General features: G+C 43.1%; 1 protein-coding gene across 3 annotated transcripts in view; it reads left to right on the forward strand.

The window, feature by feature from the left end:
- CSE1L (chromosome segregation 1 like) overlaps window positions 1-14,136 on the forward strand; it is a 49,726-nt gene that overhangs the window by 33,687 nt on the left and 1,903 nt on the right. For all 3 annotated transcript variants that reach the window (XM_055140281.1, XM_055140282.1, XM_055140283.1), the window contains 10 exons: window positions 431-567; window positions 1,989-2,092; window positions 3,717-3,814; window positions 5,597-5,747; window positions 5,852-6,060; window positions 7,716-7,813; window positions 7,905-7,990; window positions 9,218-9,299; window positions 12,002-12,148; window positions 13,687-13,918. In XM_055140281.1, coding sequence (XP_054996256.1) covers window positions 431-567; window positions 1,989-2,092; window positions 3,717-3,814; window positions 5,597-5,747; window positions 5,852-6,060; window positions 7,716-7,813; window positions 7,905-7,990; window positions 9,218-9,299; window positions 12,002-12,148; window positions 13,687-13,918 — 1,344 coding nt within the window. The remainder of the gene's footprint in view (window positions 1-430; window positions 568-1,988; window positions 2,093-3,716; window positions 3,815-5,596; window positions 5,748-5,851; window positions 6,061-7,715; window positions 7,814-7,904; window positions 7,991-9,217; window positions 9,300-12,001; window positions 12,149-13,686; window positions 13,919-14,136) is intronic.

Below are 14,136 nucleotides of genomic sequence, written 5' to 3' on the forward strand. Positions count from 1 at the left end.
GAAACAAATTTAGAAGACCAGAGAGATGGTAGATTGAGAAGGGCAATTGCCTTGCTTGCAGCTCCCGGCACTGAATATACTTCCCTTAGCGCCGCTAGGAGTAAATTTTAAGAACAGAAGCCGGGGTGCACGCTGAGCACCATTGGGTGTGTGGGTGTGATCTAGAAACACAAACACACAGACCAATGAGACTTATCATCAGCAAACCCTTCTGTTTGTTTTTGTTGTTTTGGGAGTGTAACCAGCAGTGCTTAGAGCTTATTTCCAGGGGTAACTTGGGGGACCATATAGGGTATCAGGTGTTAAACCCAGGTGATCAGCTCTGTGCACAGCAAGCAGCCTACCTACTATCTATCACTCTGGCCCAGCACACTCTTTTACTCAAAGGATACATTGTTAAATTAGAGCATGTATTTTGTTATTTTTCCAGGTACCAAAAGAGCATCTTTTAGTGTCTATTCCTCTCTTAATTAATCATCTTCAAGCTGAGAGTATTGTTGTTCATACTTATGCGGCACATGCTCTTGAGAGGTTATTCACTATGAGAGGGCCTAACAACGCCACTCTGTAAGTATTTGACGTACTAAGCACTATGTACTAAGCACTTTTTAAGCTCATGATGGGGACTGTTTAGTACCAGTCAGACCTATCTGAATGTATTATCTGTTAGCTATACAAATAAATGGTGTATGTGCTGATGTTTATGTTCTTTTTTTCCAAAAGAATTTGAGGCAGCAGAGTATATTATGACAATGATAGAAGAACAAATTTTGTGAAATGAAAGTAATCAGGTTAATATATAGAAATGTATGGCCAGAGAGTGATTATAGGCATTATGGCACTTTGTTTGCATTCCAGTGACCTCAGTTCGAATACCAGGCACCCAATACGGTCCCTTGAGCACTGCTGGGTGTGGCTCAAGCCCCCTCCCACAAATGAACAAAAATACATAAAAATGAATGTCAAAGGATTTGGTACAGTAGTTACGGATTTTATATGAAGTGTCCTAGCAGCCAAGGCAAAAAAGGACACTGATAAACTAAAATTTCAGTGCCTGGTGTTAAAATTAAAACATTTACTCCTAAGGCATCTTAGAAGTAGATCTTCATTTTGGGATTACTGTGTAAGAGCATATTCTTAGCAACACACAACAGGTATTTTCACCGGCTGTTTTGGTAATCTTAATGTTAAATGTGATGCAGCTGAATGAAAGTAATTCTTTCCTTCCCCCTCCCCCCTTCTTTTTGGCTTTTTGGGTCACACCCAGTGATGCTCATGGGTTACTCCTTTCCCTGCACTCAGGAATTACTCCTAGTGGTGCTCCAGGGACCATATGGGATGTGGAGGATCGAACTTGGGTCAGCTGCGTGCAAGACAAACACCCTACCCATTGTACTATCACTCTGGCCCCAAAAGTAATTCTTTAAGCTCCAAGAAAGATCCAGTAGATCTTTCTGACCTGCTCTAAGTATAAAACATGAAGGATGATTGACATGTCTTTAAGGCCATCCAGCAGTGTTCTTGAAACTGAGCTTTAGTTAAGAGGTAGGAAGCAATTCTAGGGCCTTTTCTTCATTAGGAACTGGAAGTACACATGTACACATGTTCTTAATAGCCAATTAGAGGGTGAAAGGATGTTCCTTGAGGTGACTCAAGCAGTATCTTCTGGTTCAGAATGTATACAGAATGGTCAGGTGACCATTCCCTGAGAGTGCAGAATCCTTCTCAGTGATCGATGAGAACCAGGTGGCACCTTTCAAACATTAGACAATTGTAGATTTGCTGGGTTTGTTGTTTGATGGTGTTTGATCTCAGATGTTCTAACAGGATTTCACATGAGCGAGTATAAATGCTTTCCTAGCTTATCTGCGGATAGTGGCAGGAAATGGCTTTTGTTTCATGAGAGGCTTGATGTAGTAGTTTCCAGGGGTGTTCCACTGTGACAGCCTCAAGAGTTGCAGTGACTGAAGCTGTTTTTTCGTCTATAGCTTTACAGCTGCAGAAATTGCACCGTTTGTTGAGATTCTGCTAACAAACCTTTTCAAAGCTCTCACACTTCCTGGCTCATCAGAAAATGAATATATTATGAAAGGTAGGATGTTTCCCTGGTGTATCGCCTATAAGTGTATAAATACAGACTACAAAGATAAGCACTTTAGAATCATACTAGAGGTTCCTTAGTAGTTAGTGGAACAGATGCTGTTTAGCAAGACTTAGGCAGGCTTAAGTATTTTAAATTGAAAAGTGTCGCTTTGTTTACTATGTTTTCAGAAAATCTTTTATCCTAACTTGGTATGAAATCTCTTATTAAAGAGAAGCAAATGCATTTATTTCTTTACTAGATTGAATTTTCTTGAGTATGGGTCAGATTAGATAAAGACATGCTCTGCTTAGCTTTGAAACGTTGTGCATGGTGGACCCTATTCAGGTCCTGACGACTGCCATGGGTATAGCTGTAACTTTTGGCCGGGAACCTGCACTAGAGGCTGTCCTGGTGCCAGCTACGACTTCAGAGACACCTTAGTCTTACTCAATTGCATCTGACTTACCGGGGACCATTTTCTTAAGAAATTGCCCCTAATTTCTGTGTATATATACATATGTGTTTGTATGTTGAAGTTAATGTATTTGTGTTTTAAGCACTATGCTTCTTTGAACAGTGATGAGTAATCCATGTTTAATGTTCATTTTTGTGAGGTAGCTAGCTGGTCTGGAGTTTCCATTGCTCTGTTCCCAGGCTATACAAGCGTTTGCATTGTGTACTACCTTCTCAATAAATACAAATAAAGGAAAGGATATTTTAATTCTCCAGAGGGTGATCCACCCTCTAATCCTCTCAGCCTGGCTGAGTGAGGCTTTCTTTGGGAAGTGATGTCTGAGCTGAGGTGGGCATTTAGCTAAGTGAAGGACCACTCTGGCTCAGGTACAGAGACAGCTGAGACATCTTTGCAAAGTTCAGGTGACAAGAGAGTGTCTGGCATATAATATGTAAGCACAATGCTTTGTGAATGGTTATTTCTGGAAAAAGTTATTTTTAGTCCCTTTGTTTTTTGATCCACACCTGTTAGTGCTCAAGGACTACTCTGTGCTCCGTGCTCAAGGCTTGTTCCGTACTGTGTCGGATCATATCCAGTCTCTTGTGTGCAAAGCATGTGCTTCGACTCATTGAGCTGTCTAGTCTTGAAGACTTTCCCTTCTACAATATATTTGTTACCAAGTAAAAAGTTTTTTTAGGCATCTTTTAGTGAGCAATGTTTTTGTACAATAAGACCCCTTTATTACATTGTTTAGTTGGATTTTTTGGTTCTTAACCTCATTCTAGAGCAGATGGGCATGTAACATTTTTATTTTTGCAAAACTGTGATCCTTGTTCTAACAGGCAAGTGATAAAACTAAGTGAAAGTAATTCAAAATTGTGCTAGGAAACCCTTTACCACTAGTTCACTGATTCTTTGTTCTCCTCTTAACCTTTTTATTTACTTCATTTTTATACCTTAAACCTCGGGTCTTCTGCAAGTTATGTTTCCCAGATACATTTTTGTTGTCAAACATGACCTAAGTTTAGAAAGACTAAAAGGGATTTTAAAGTTTTAGATCAGTTCTAAATGTGTTGAGCATTGTTTGGGTTGTTTTATTATTTTACTTAATAAGGTTTTTTCTTTTGTTCACTCTTGGTTTTACTAAAATGTTTATTTTTGATGCTTTATATTTTACAGCTATTATGAGAAGTTTTTCCCTCCTACAAGAAGCCATAATTCCCTATATCCCTACTCTTATTACCCAGCTTACCCAGAAGCTATTAGCTGTCAGTAAGGTAATAAAACTAACTTTGACTCTGAAGTTGTTTAACTTCTGCTCCAAACTCAAGGAGCTTCAGTATGATTAAGGAGAAGGATGGTGTGGGGGAAAGAAATCTTTGTATTCTTGGCAGTAGGTAGTACACTTTCCTGAAAATATGGTGGCGATAGACTCTGTGATAGCACAGCGGGAAGGGCATTTGCCTTGCACATGGCCGGCCCCGGGTTCAATTTCTCCATCCCTATCGGAGAGCCCGGCAGGCTACCGAGAGAATCCCGCCCGCATGGCAGAGCCTGGCAAGCTACCCGTGGCATATTCGATATGCCAGAAACAGTAACAACAAGTCTCACAGTGGAGACGTTAGTGGTATCCGCGTGAGCAAATCAGTGAACAACAGAACAACAGTTCTATATTGCTATGGTGGCTATAGCAGATTGGAGGTATAATAATAATCACCTGTAGTTACAACCTCAGAGATGTAATACTTTTTTTTTTTTTTTTTTTTTTGCTTTTTTTGGGGTCACACCCAGCAATGCACAGGGGTCTCTCCTGGCTCATGCACTCAGGAATCACCCCTGGCGGTGCGCAGGGGACCATATGGGATGCTGGGATTTGAACCCGGGTGGGCCGCGTGCAAGACAAACGCCCTCCCCGCTGTGCTATCACTCCAGCCTGATGTAATACATTTTTATTCTCATTTAAAAACATCCTTTGAAACTGCAGGTGATGTGAAATGATCTTAGATGGAGGAAAGTAGGCTTTGCATTACCTAGATAAAAAAGAGGCTCTTTGGACATCTGTGAAGTAGTAATCAAAGGTCTTTTTTTTTTTTTCCCTTCCTTTAATTCCCAGAATTTATAAAGTTTGAAGTCTTCTGATGGTGAAAACTTTTACATATATATATATATTTCTCAGTTTAAGACAAAGGCTTGTTTTTGTTTTGTTTCTTTGCTTTTTGTTTTGGGGGTCACCCTTGGTGGTGCTCAAGGGGAACATACGGGGTGCTGGGTATTAAACAAGGGTCGGCCACATGCAAGGCCTTACCTGCTGTTCTATCTCTCCAGCCACAGCAAAATTCCTTTTAGATTTTTTTCCCAGGAAAGGTTTTAGTAGAAGAAAAAGGTTTTTGTAGCTTTAAAAAAAGTTGAATGCCAGAGCTGCAGCAATAGCACAGCGAGGAGGGCATTTGCCTTGCATGCAGCCAACCTGGGTTTGATTCCCAGCATCCCGTATGGTCCCCCAAGCACTGCCAGGAGTAATTCTTGAGTGCAGGAGCCAGGAGTAACCACTGTGCATGATCGGGTGTGACCCTAAAAACAAAAAAATAAAGAAGTTGAAAGCCATTGATAATGAAGAGCTGTCACTTTACAGATCTAGATAGATCTGTAACGATCAGAGACGAAGATTTGCCACAGACCCTGTGCCAGCAAAGTCTGGCAGAACCGGCCACTTACTTTTCCCTGGTTTATTTCTATTGATAGCAGGCAGAACATACAGTTTTCTGTGACAAGTTTCTTACAGTGCTGGGAGTAGCAGCTTCTGAAATCTCTTGCACTCTTTACTATGAAGTATTTTCTTCATAGTAAATAATTCAGTCACCTGAAAAATACTATTTTATTTTCAAAATTTTTAAATAATGGGAAATGTTTTATGCAGACATTAGTGTAACTGACATTATTTTCTTGACACTGATGTTAAAGAGATGACATTCTCTTTTAATGTTTTTAGAAAAGTGTGCTTGTTTTCAATGCAATCACTGGGGTTGTTAAAGGGTAATTCACTTTTTGAAAATTTTCAGAACCCGAGCAAACCTCACTTTAATCACTACATGTTTGAAGCTATCTGCTTATCTATAAGAATAACTTGCAAAGCGAACCCTGCTGCTGTTGTCAATTTTGAGGAGGCTTTGTTTCTGGTGTTCACTGAAATTTTACAAAATGATGTGCAGGGTAAGTTCAAAGCAGTTAATTTCTAATTAAATTTTAAAGTAGTTATAAACTGCAACTTTTGTGTCAGCCATTAATTCTGAAGTTGATTTTACTTTCACCAACAGAATTTATTCCATATGTCTTTCAAGTGATGTCACTGCTACTGGAAACACATAAAACTGATATCCCATCTTCCTACATGGCCTTATTTCCTCATCTCCTTCAGCCAGTGCTGTGGGAGAGGGCAGGCAACATCCCTGCTTTAGTGAGGCTTCTCCAAGCGTTCTTAGAACGTGGTTCCGGTACAATAGCAAGTGCTGCGGCTGATAAAATCGTAAGTATTTGCCACAGTAGCTTAGTGGAACTGGGGCACAGCAGAGTCTTGGCAGTACTTAGGGACTTCAGAGATCGTGCAGTGAGGATCAAACTCAAGACTCCAGCATGCAAAACATTTGTTTCAACCCACGGAGCTATTCTCCAGCCCTAGCATTTGTTGGCTTTTATTTATTTATTTATTTTTTAATCTGTGCCACACCTGTAAATTCTTGGTTTTCATGTTGAGGGTTAAAACGTTTGCTAAGCATATGCTCTGCCATTGGAGCTATTTCCCGAGCTCGGGGACATACCAGAGATGCTCAGGACATCCTCCTGGCTTTGTGATCAAATATCACTCGTCACAGGTCCATATGCAGAGCTGGGAATCAAACCCAGGTAGGCCTTTTGCAAGGCACGCTCTCTACCTTTCTTTTTGGGTCACACCCGGCGATGCACAGGGGTTATTCCTGGCTCTGCACTCAGGAATTAACCCCTGGCAGTGCTCAGGGGACCATATGGGATGCTGGGAATTGAACCCGGGTCGGCTGCATGCAAGGCAAATGCCCTACCCGCTGTGCTTCCGCTCCAGTTCCAACCCACCAGTACAAGGGGGAAGTTAACGGGGAATTCCAGAGCATGGGGTTGAGGCCTTTGAGCAGAGGGCTGGAGTGCTTCCTTTGCGTGGGAGCAAGCTACGTTCATCCTTGCACCACGTGGTTCATCTGTCCCAGGCACGGAGTAGCCCTGAGGATGGGCAGGTGTGGTCCAAAAATGAAACAGAAGAGCTCTTTATGCTGCCGAAGCCACGCCTGTGTGCCCTGTGTTTGAGCCTTGGTTTTCCTCTCTCTCTCCCTCCAAACAGAAAAACTAATTTTGATGAGGAGCCACACCAAATAGTGTTCACACTCTGTTCCTGGCTCTGTGCTCATTAGTGGCCCCTTGTGATCAGGGGACCATATGTGGTACCAGAGATTTGAACCAGGGTCAGCTTGGTACAAGGCAAGTAATTGGATTCCAGCCATTTTTTCTGGCCCTATTGTGGATTTTGGACTAAAGTGATAGCACAGCAGGTAGGGCATTTGCCTTGCACGCAGCCCACCTGGGTTCGATTCCTCTGTCCCGCACGGCAGAGCCTGGCAAGCTCCCCGTGGTATTCAATGTGCCGAAAACAGTAACAAAGTCTCAACAGTGGAGACGTTACTGGTGCCCACTCAAGCAAATCAGTGAACAATGGGACAACAGTGCTATTGTGGATTTTATTGATTTGATTTTTGTCCTTTGGGCTCTTCTCAACGACATGCTCAGAAAACTGTGCAGTGCTTGAGATTGAGCCTGGGGCTCCCAGGTGCAGTGCGTGTTCTCTGGCACAGCATCATTCCTAGGCTTCAGAATGGATGGCTAAAGGCAGAGACATTACAGCCTCAATCTGGTTTGGTTTTGTTTTGGATTCCTTCAGTGGGGGCAAGCCACCGGCCTGGTTCTTGGGGGCTGTTCCTCAGCCTGTGCTCAGAGGACCATGCAGTGCCCGGGATCTGACCGAGGTCAGCTGCAGTAAAACCAAGTGCCTTAATCCCTGAACTATCTCTTGGACCCAGCATCAGTCTGTGTTTATAACTTGGAAGCATTCAGTCCTTGCTTCTGTAACAGATTATTCTTTGTTCTGCTTTGTCGTAGCCTGGGTTATTAGGTGTCTTCCAGAAGCTGATTGCATCCAAAGCTAATGACCATCAAGGTTTTTACCTTCTGAACAGTATAATTGAGCACATGCCTCCGTGAGTAGAATGTTAAAACCTTCATTTATTCAAGGTTTCTGTTAGGTCCTCCAAAAAAACACTTGATTGTTGCTTTTGTCTTGTCTTTTAGTGAGTCAGTTGACCAGTACAGGAAGCAAATCTTTATTCTATTATTCCAAAGACTTCAGAATTCCAAAACAACAAAGTTTATCAAGAGTAAGTAAAATTGGGTGGGTGTTCCTTCATGAATGATGAGTGAGGGGCCAGAGTGATAGAACAGCAAGTAGGGCATTTGCCTGGCATGTGACCAACCTGGATTTGACTTCTGCCACCCCGTATGGTCCCCTGAGCCCACTAAGAGTAATCCTGAACACAAAACCCAGGAGTAAGTCCTGAGTACTGCTGGGCATGCCTAAACACAAAAACGAATGAAAGTAACTAAAACTCTTAACCTTTATAAACTTTTTACTACCAGTTTTTAGTTTTATATAGACAACGCGCTTTTTGAGGTGGAGGAGGGTACACCCATTGGTGCTCAGAGACTACTCCTGGCTCTATCCTCTGGAATTCTTCCTGGCAATGTTCAGGGACCATATGAGGTGCCAGAAATCGAGCTTTAGGTTGCTGCATGCAAGACAAGAGCCCTACCCAAGGTACTAGATAACACATCTCAGTTTGTAAGCTTAGATATGAAAACATCTAGAAATATAAAAATCAGTATAGGAAGATGGTATTTAAAAAAAATTTTTTTTAATGGCCTTTTGTGAGCCACACCTGGTATTGCTTACAAATCAAACCCAGACCTCATGCACGCAAAGTGTTCACTTGGTCCATTGAGCTCCCTCTCTTGTTCAAATACTTCTCTGTATCATAGGAATATTTAATTTTTCAAATTAGTTTTTATTAAAGTATCATCGTCTATGATAGTATTGACATTACTGTTTCATACTTGGTACATGATCATTTTCTTTTGGAGTGATGCCTTCCGAGGCGTCCAGAGGACCTTGGGCTCTTGCTCCACGGCCAGTGGTTCAGTACTGGCAGAATGGCGGTGCTGCTCAGCTCCCGTGCGCTGGGGGTCCTTGGGCCAGTGAGATGAGTGTTCTCAACCCTCCGGGCCATGTGGTGCTGGGATTGAGCCGGGCTTCTCAGCGTGCAGGCACGTGTCTATACAGGCCTTCTGAGATCAGCCCTTTGTTCAGATTGTTTGAGATGGTGAGTTGACACACCAGGCTTAGTTTCGGTGGGGGTGGGGCGGGTAATGGGGCACACCACTCTTTGCTCAACCGATCATATGTGGTGCTGGGGATCAGACCAGGGTCACCCACGTATGCAAGGCATTTCTGTGGTATTTTAATGAATGCAAATAATTCACTCAGCAGCCTTCAGTGAAGCCTTGGTGACAGTGACTTCTCTATTGATACTCTGCATCTTCTTCAACAGGTTTCTTAGTCTTTATTAATTTGTATTGTATAAAATATGGGGCACTGGCACTGCAAGAAATATTCGATGGTATACAACCAAAGTAAGTTATTATTTATATACTTTTTTAAAAAAAATTTTGGCGTTTGGCCCACACTGACAGTACTTGGGGGACCCATATGGGTATCAGTGATCGAATCCCTGTGCAAAACATGCACTCAGCCCTTTGAACTCTCTCCCTGGCCCCAGTTATTTAGTTTTTTAAAGTGAAATCATGGCCCTCTTGAACACTTTTATAGATACTCTCATGGTTCTTGGTGCAGTGATAGTATCTTTGCAGTTTTAAACAGATTCTTCTGAGGGAAGGGAAGGATGTGGATGGGCGGCGGAGTCCTTGCCTTCCATGGATGAGGCCTGTGTTTAATCTGACTCCAGCTAATGGGTAAACATCAGGAGTGTTGAGACAGTTCCTGTGGACCCGCCAGTGCCCTGCTCAGTGCCTGGTCACTGTCCGCTCCGGGAGCCGGCTTGTGTTTCGGGCAACGGTGCAGTTCTCAAACAGGAGGGCTTGGCATCAGGAAAACTTGACTCTTGACTTTCACGTACCTATAGACTACATTTCCCTTTTTTGTAGGGAAAGGAGGAAAGAAAAGATTGGAGAACAATAATGTGGCAAAAACCCAGCTAGATCCTTAGTTCCTCTATCCCCCCAAAAAAATCTAAATTGAAACATAAAAGATGAGTTGGCCTGCAGGGTCACACCAGAACACAGGCTTCCCCACAGCGAGTATGGTGAGGAGGAAATGCACTTTCTTCCACTGCCGTTATTCCTGAATTGGCGTGATTTTTTTTCTTTATTTTTATAAGTGAAGCAAGATGGTTTGGGTTTTTGTTGTTGTTGGGTGGTTTTTCTTTCTTTCTTTCTTTCTTTCTTTTTTTTTTTTTTTTTGCTGTTTTTAGGTTTTTGGGGTCATACCCAGCAATGCTCAGGTTACTCCTGGCTCTGTCAACACCCTGGTGGTGCTCAGGGATGCTGGGGTTAGGACACAGGTCTGCCACATGTGAGGCAAACACCCTACCTGCTGTACTATCAGTCTGGCCCCAAAGCAGATGTTTTTGTTTTGTTTTGTTTTTGTTTTTGGGTCACACCTGGCGATGCACAGGGGTTACTCCTGGCTCTGCACTCAGGAATTACTCCTGGCAGTGCTCAGGGGACCATATGGGATGCTGGGATTTAAACCTGGGTCGGCCGCGTGCAAGGCAAACGCCCTACCCGCTATGCTGTCACTCCAGCCCCCAGCAGATGATTTTTTTTTTTCTTTTTGGGTCACACCCAGTGATGCTCAGGGGTTACTCCTGGCTTTGCACTCAGGAATTACTCCTGGCAGTGCTTGGGGGACCATATGGGATGCCGGGGATTGAACCTGGGTCGGCCGCGTGCAAGGCAAACGCCCTACCCGTTGTGCTATTGCTCCGGCCCCACCAGCAGATGATTTTTAATTGAACAAAACTTGATTAGAAAGATGTGAGGGGAGAGAAAGAGAGGAAATTGTGTTCAAGAAAAACACAGGGTTCTCCGCAGTGGGAAAAACTATAAGCAAGCAAAGCAAGGTGCATGATTGAGAGAGAGCACAGTTTTGAAGAGCAAGCCTGGTGTGGTTTTTCTACAACATATCGAGGCAAGCCATACTGTAGTTCACAGTGTTTTATTTTTATTTTTTTTTGTTTTTTTTGTTTTTTTTGTTTTGTTTTTGTTGTTGTTGTTGTTTTGCTTTTTGGGTCATACCCGGCGATGCACAGGGGTTTCTCCTGGTTCTACACTCAGGAATTACTCCTGGCAGTGCTCAGCGGACCATATGGGATGCTGGGATTCGAACCCGGGTCGGCCGCGTGCAAGGCAAATGCCCTACCCGCTGTGCTATCGCTCCAGCCCCAGTGTTTTATTTTTATTTTGGGGGCTTTTCAAGCGGCGGTGAGTAGGCCCAGTGACAACCCATTGGCAGTTCTTGGCCAGCTCAATCATGGTTTGATGCAGAGTACTGGGGGGGGCTCAGTCCCTGCATTGCTTTGGACTCTTAGGTGGCACCCAGTGATACTTGGGGTCCCACATAGTGCCCAGAATTGAACCTGGGGTGGACGTAAGTTAGGTATGCACTCCTCCTGGTGGCCTGTCTCCGCCCCCAGCCCCCAGCATTCAAGTAGACACTGAGGACCTCTTAATCATTTAGAATCAAGAGAAACTTCAACAATATAAATAACCCCAAATAACTTTTAATATTAACATTTATATTTCTCATAGAATGTTAGCATAGAAACCTCCCAAATTTATCTAATTTCTGTGTTTTCAGATATGAGTATTTTTTTTAGATACACAAGATCAAATCTATTTATTTTTGTTTATAGGGCTCACACCCAGCGACGCCCAAGGGTTATTCCTGGTTCTGCACTCAGGAATTACTCCTGGTGGGGCTTAGGGGGACCATATCGGATGCCAGGGATTGAACCAAGGTTGACTGCATGAAAGGCAAATGCCCTCTCCTCTGTACTATGGCTACAGCCCAAGATTAAACCAATTGAATGGCTGTAAAGATTCTTCTTAATCATTATTTTTCAATGTTATTTACAAAAAATTAAGTTGCCAGAGATTACAGATTTTACCTCTTGTTAGCTAACTAAAAGTATCTGGCTTGTTATTTTCTTTGTAAGCTGTCCGTGACTGGAAATAGCATCTAACCATTTATCTGTTGTAATTATAATAGTGATCTAATTTAATATTGAGTAAATTTATCTTGTCTTGATTAATAGAATGTTTGGAATGGTTTTAGAAAAAATCATTATTCCTGAAATTCAGAAAGTATCTGGAAATGTAGAGAAGAAGATTTGTGCAGTTGGTATAACCAAGTTGCTAACAGAATGCCCTCCGATGATGGACACTGAGTACACCAAACTCTGGTGAGTTTTTGCAATCATTCAGAAGTAATTGGAGAGCTTCATGAGATACAGTGCAGTTCCAGAGCACGTTCCAGGCACGTGGGACACCCTGGGTTTCTTTCCCAGCACCAAAAAAAAAAAAATTTTTTTTTTGACTTCTGGGAAATGACAACTTCATTCCTTACTGACTTCATTGGTAGCCTGTTGCCAGTGCAGCTCCCACATGGTTCATCCTTGAGTATGGTTTAATGACACTTCTCCACAGGCAACCATCAGATCCACTACTTCTGTGTGGATTCCTTGTGGTCCTAGAAATGTTTCCTAATCTGAACTTTTCACGCAGTAATCATAGAACTATGAGAATCTACCGGAAGACCTGTTTCTCCTGAGATAAAAGGTGTATTACTCCTGAGATCTTTGTATGTAAAAGTAATGTTTGTGAAGGGCTGGAGAATGACATGGACAGAGGGTATCCCTGGCACCCTCTGTGTTTCCTTAGCAACACCAAGCATAGAGCCCCTGAGTACCAACAGTTGTGTATGTCTCTGCCTCCCCTCCCCCATCTGTACAGCAAATCCGAAGGACGTTTCTGGATGGCTGACAGGCGTAGGAAACTGATCCAAACTACATCCACCCATGTGCTGGGGAGCAATAGCACAGCGATGTGGCATTTGCTTTATACAAAGCCAACCCCGGTTTGATACTCATTGCCCCATATTGGCCCGAGTGCAGAGCTAGGAGTAAAGCCCTGAGCACTGCCAGTTGTGGTCCTAAAAACAAAACCTGTAGCCATCCCTAATTTGTTCATTGGTATTTAGAACCACTAAAATTCAGAAATGCCTATTGACAGGTAAGATTGAAAAAGATATACATTTATACACTCTTCCGCTATTTTTTTTCTCTTTTTGGGTCACACCTGGCAATGCTCAGGGGTTACTCCTGGCTCTGTACTCAGGAATTACTCCTGGCGGTGCCTGGGGGACCACATGGGATGCTGGGAATCGAACCCGGGTCAGCCAGGTGCAAGGCAAACTAGCTATGTGCTATCGCTCCAGCCCCCTCTTCTGCTATTTTGAAGGTGAAACTTGAAGCAAAGGAATTGTTAAGGGGCCGGAGGGTAGTACAGTGGGTAGGGAGTTTGCCTTGCACATGGCCAACCCAGGTTCGATCCCTGGCATCCCATTTGGTTCCCAAAGCACTGCCTGCAGTGATTCCTGAGTTCAGAGCCAGGAGTGACCCCTGAGCATTGCTTAGTGTAACCAAAAAAGCCCCAAAAAAAGAGGAATTATGTCAAGCAAAATAAGTCCAAGTACTGGCTTCTCCTAAGGATGTGAAATTGATTACCCAACAAGACAAACCAGTGGTCGATTGTACTTGAATTAAGTATCTGAGGAAGGGGAGGGAAATAGCAGGTGATGTGGTGGAAATGCACAGAGAAATTTCCCTTCGGGAAAAGGTTGGTTCGTTTCTTTTAAAGTTGTTATTATAGATCTTAAGAATATTAATTTAACTTGATTCAATTAAGTTTAATTAATTTAACTTTGCCTTGTTCATTTTAGGACTCCCTTACTGCAGTCTCTGATTGGTCTTTTCGAGTTACCTGAAGATGACACCATTCCTGATGAAGAGCATTTTATTGACATAGAGGATACACCAGGGTACCAGGCTGCCTTCTCACAGTTGGCTTTTGCTGGCAAAAAAGAGCATGATCCTGTAGGCCAAATGGTGAACAATCCCAAAATTCATCTGGCACAGTCACTGCATAAATTATCTACTGCCTGTCCAGGGCGGGTAAGTGTCTGCCCTGTCCAGAGACTTCCCTTGGGCAGGTGTGTGGGGAGGCAGCCCGGGAGAGCACTGGCAGGCTGCTGCTGTTGGCAGTGCTCCACAGGGCGGCTTCTGGGGGTGGAGTGGAAGCTGATTCATTTTTTTTCTTGTTTTGTCTTTTCCTTCTCTTTTTGTGGAGCTGGGTAATCACGGAAGATATGTACTGTGCTCTAGTGCTGAGT

Source organism: Sorex araneus, chromosome 5 (assembly GCF_027595985.1).
Source record: "Sorex araneus isolate mSorAra2 chromosome 5, mSorAra2.pri, whole genome shotgun sequence".
Classification (NCBI taxonomy): Eukaryota; Metazoa; Chordata; class Mammalia; order Eulipotyphla; family Soricidae; genus Sorex; species Sorex araneus.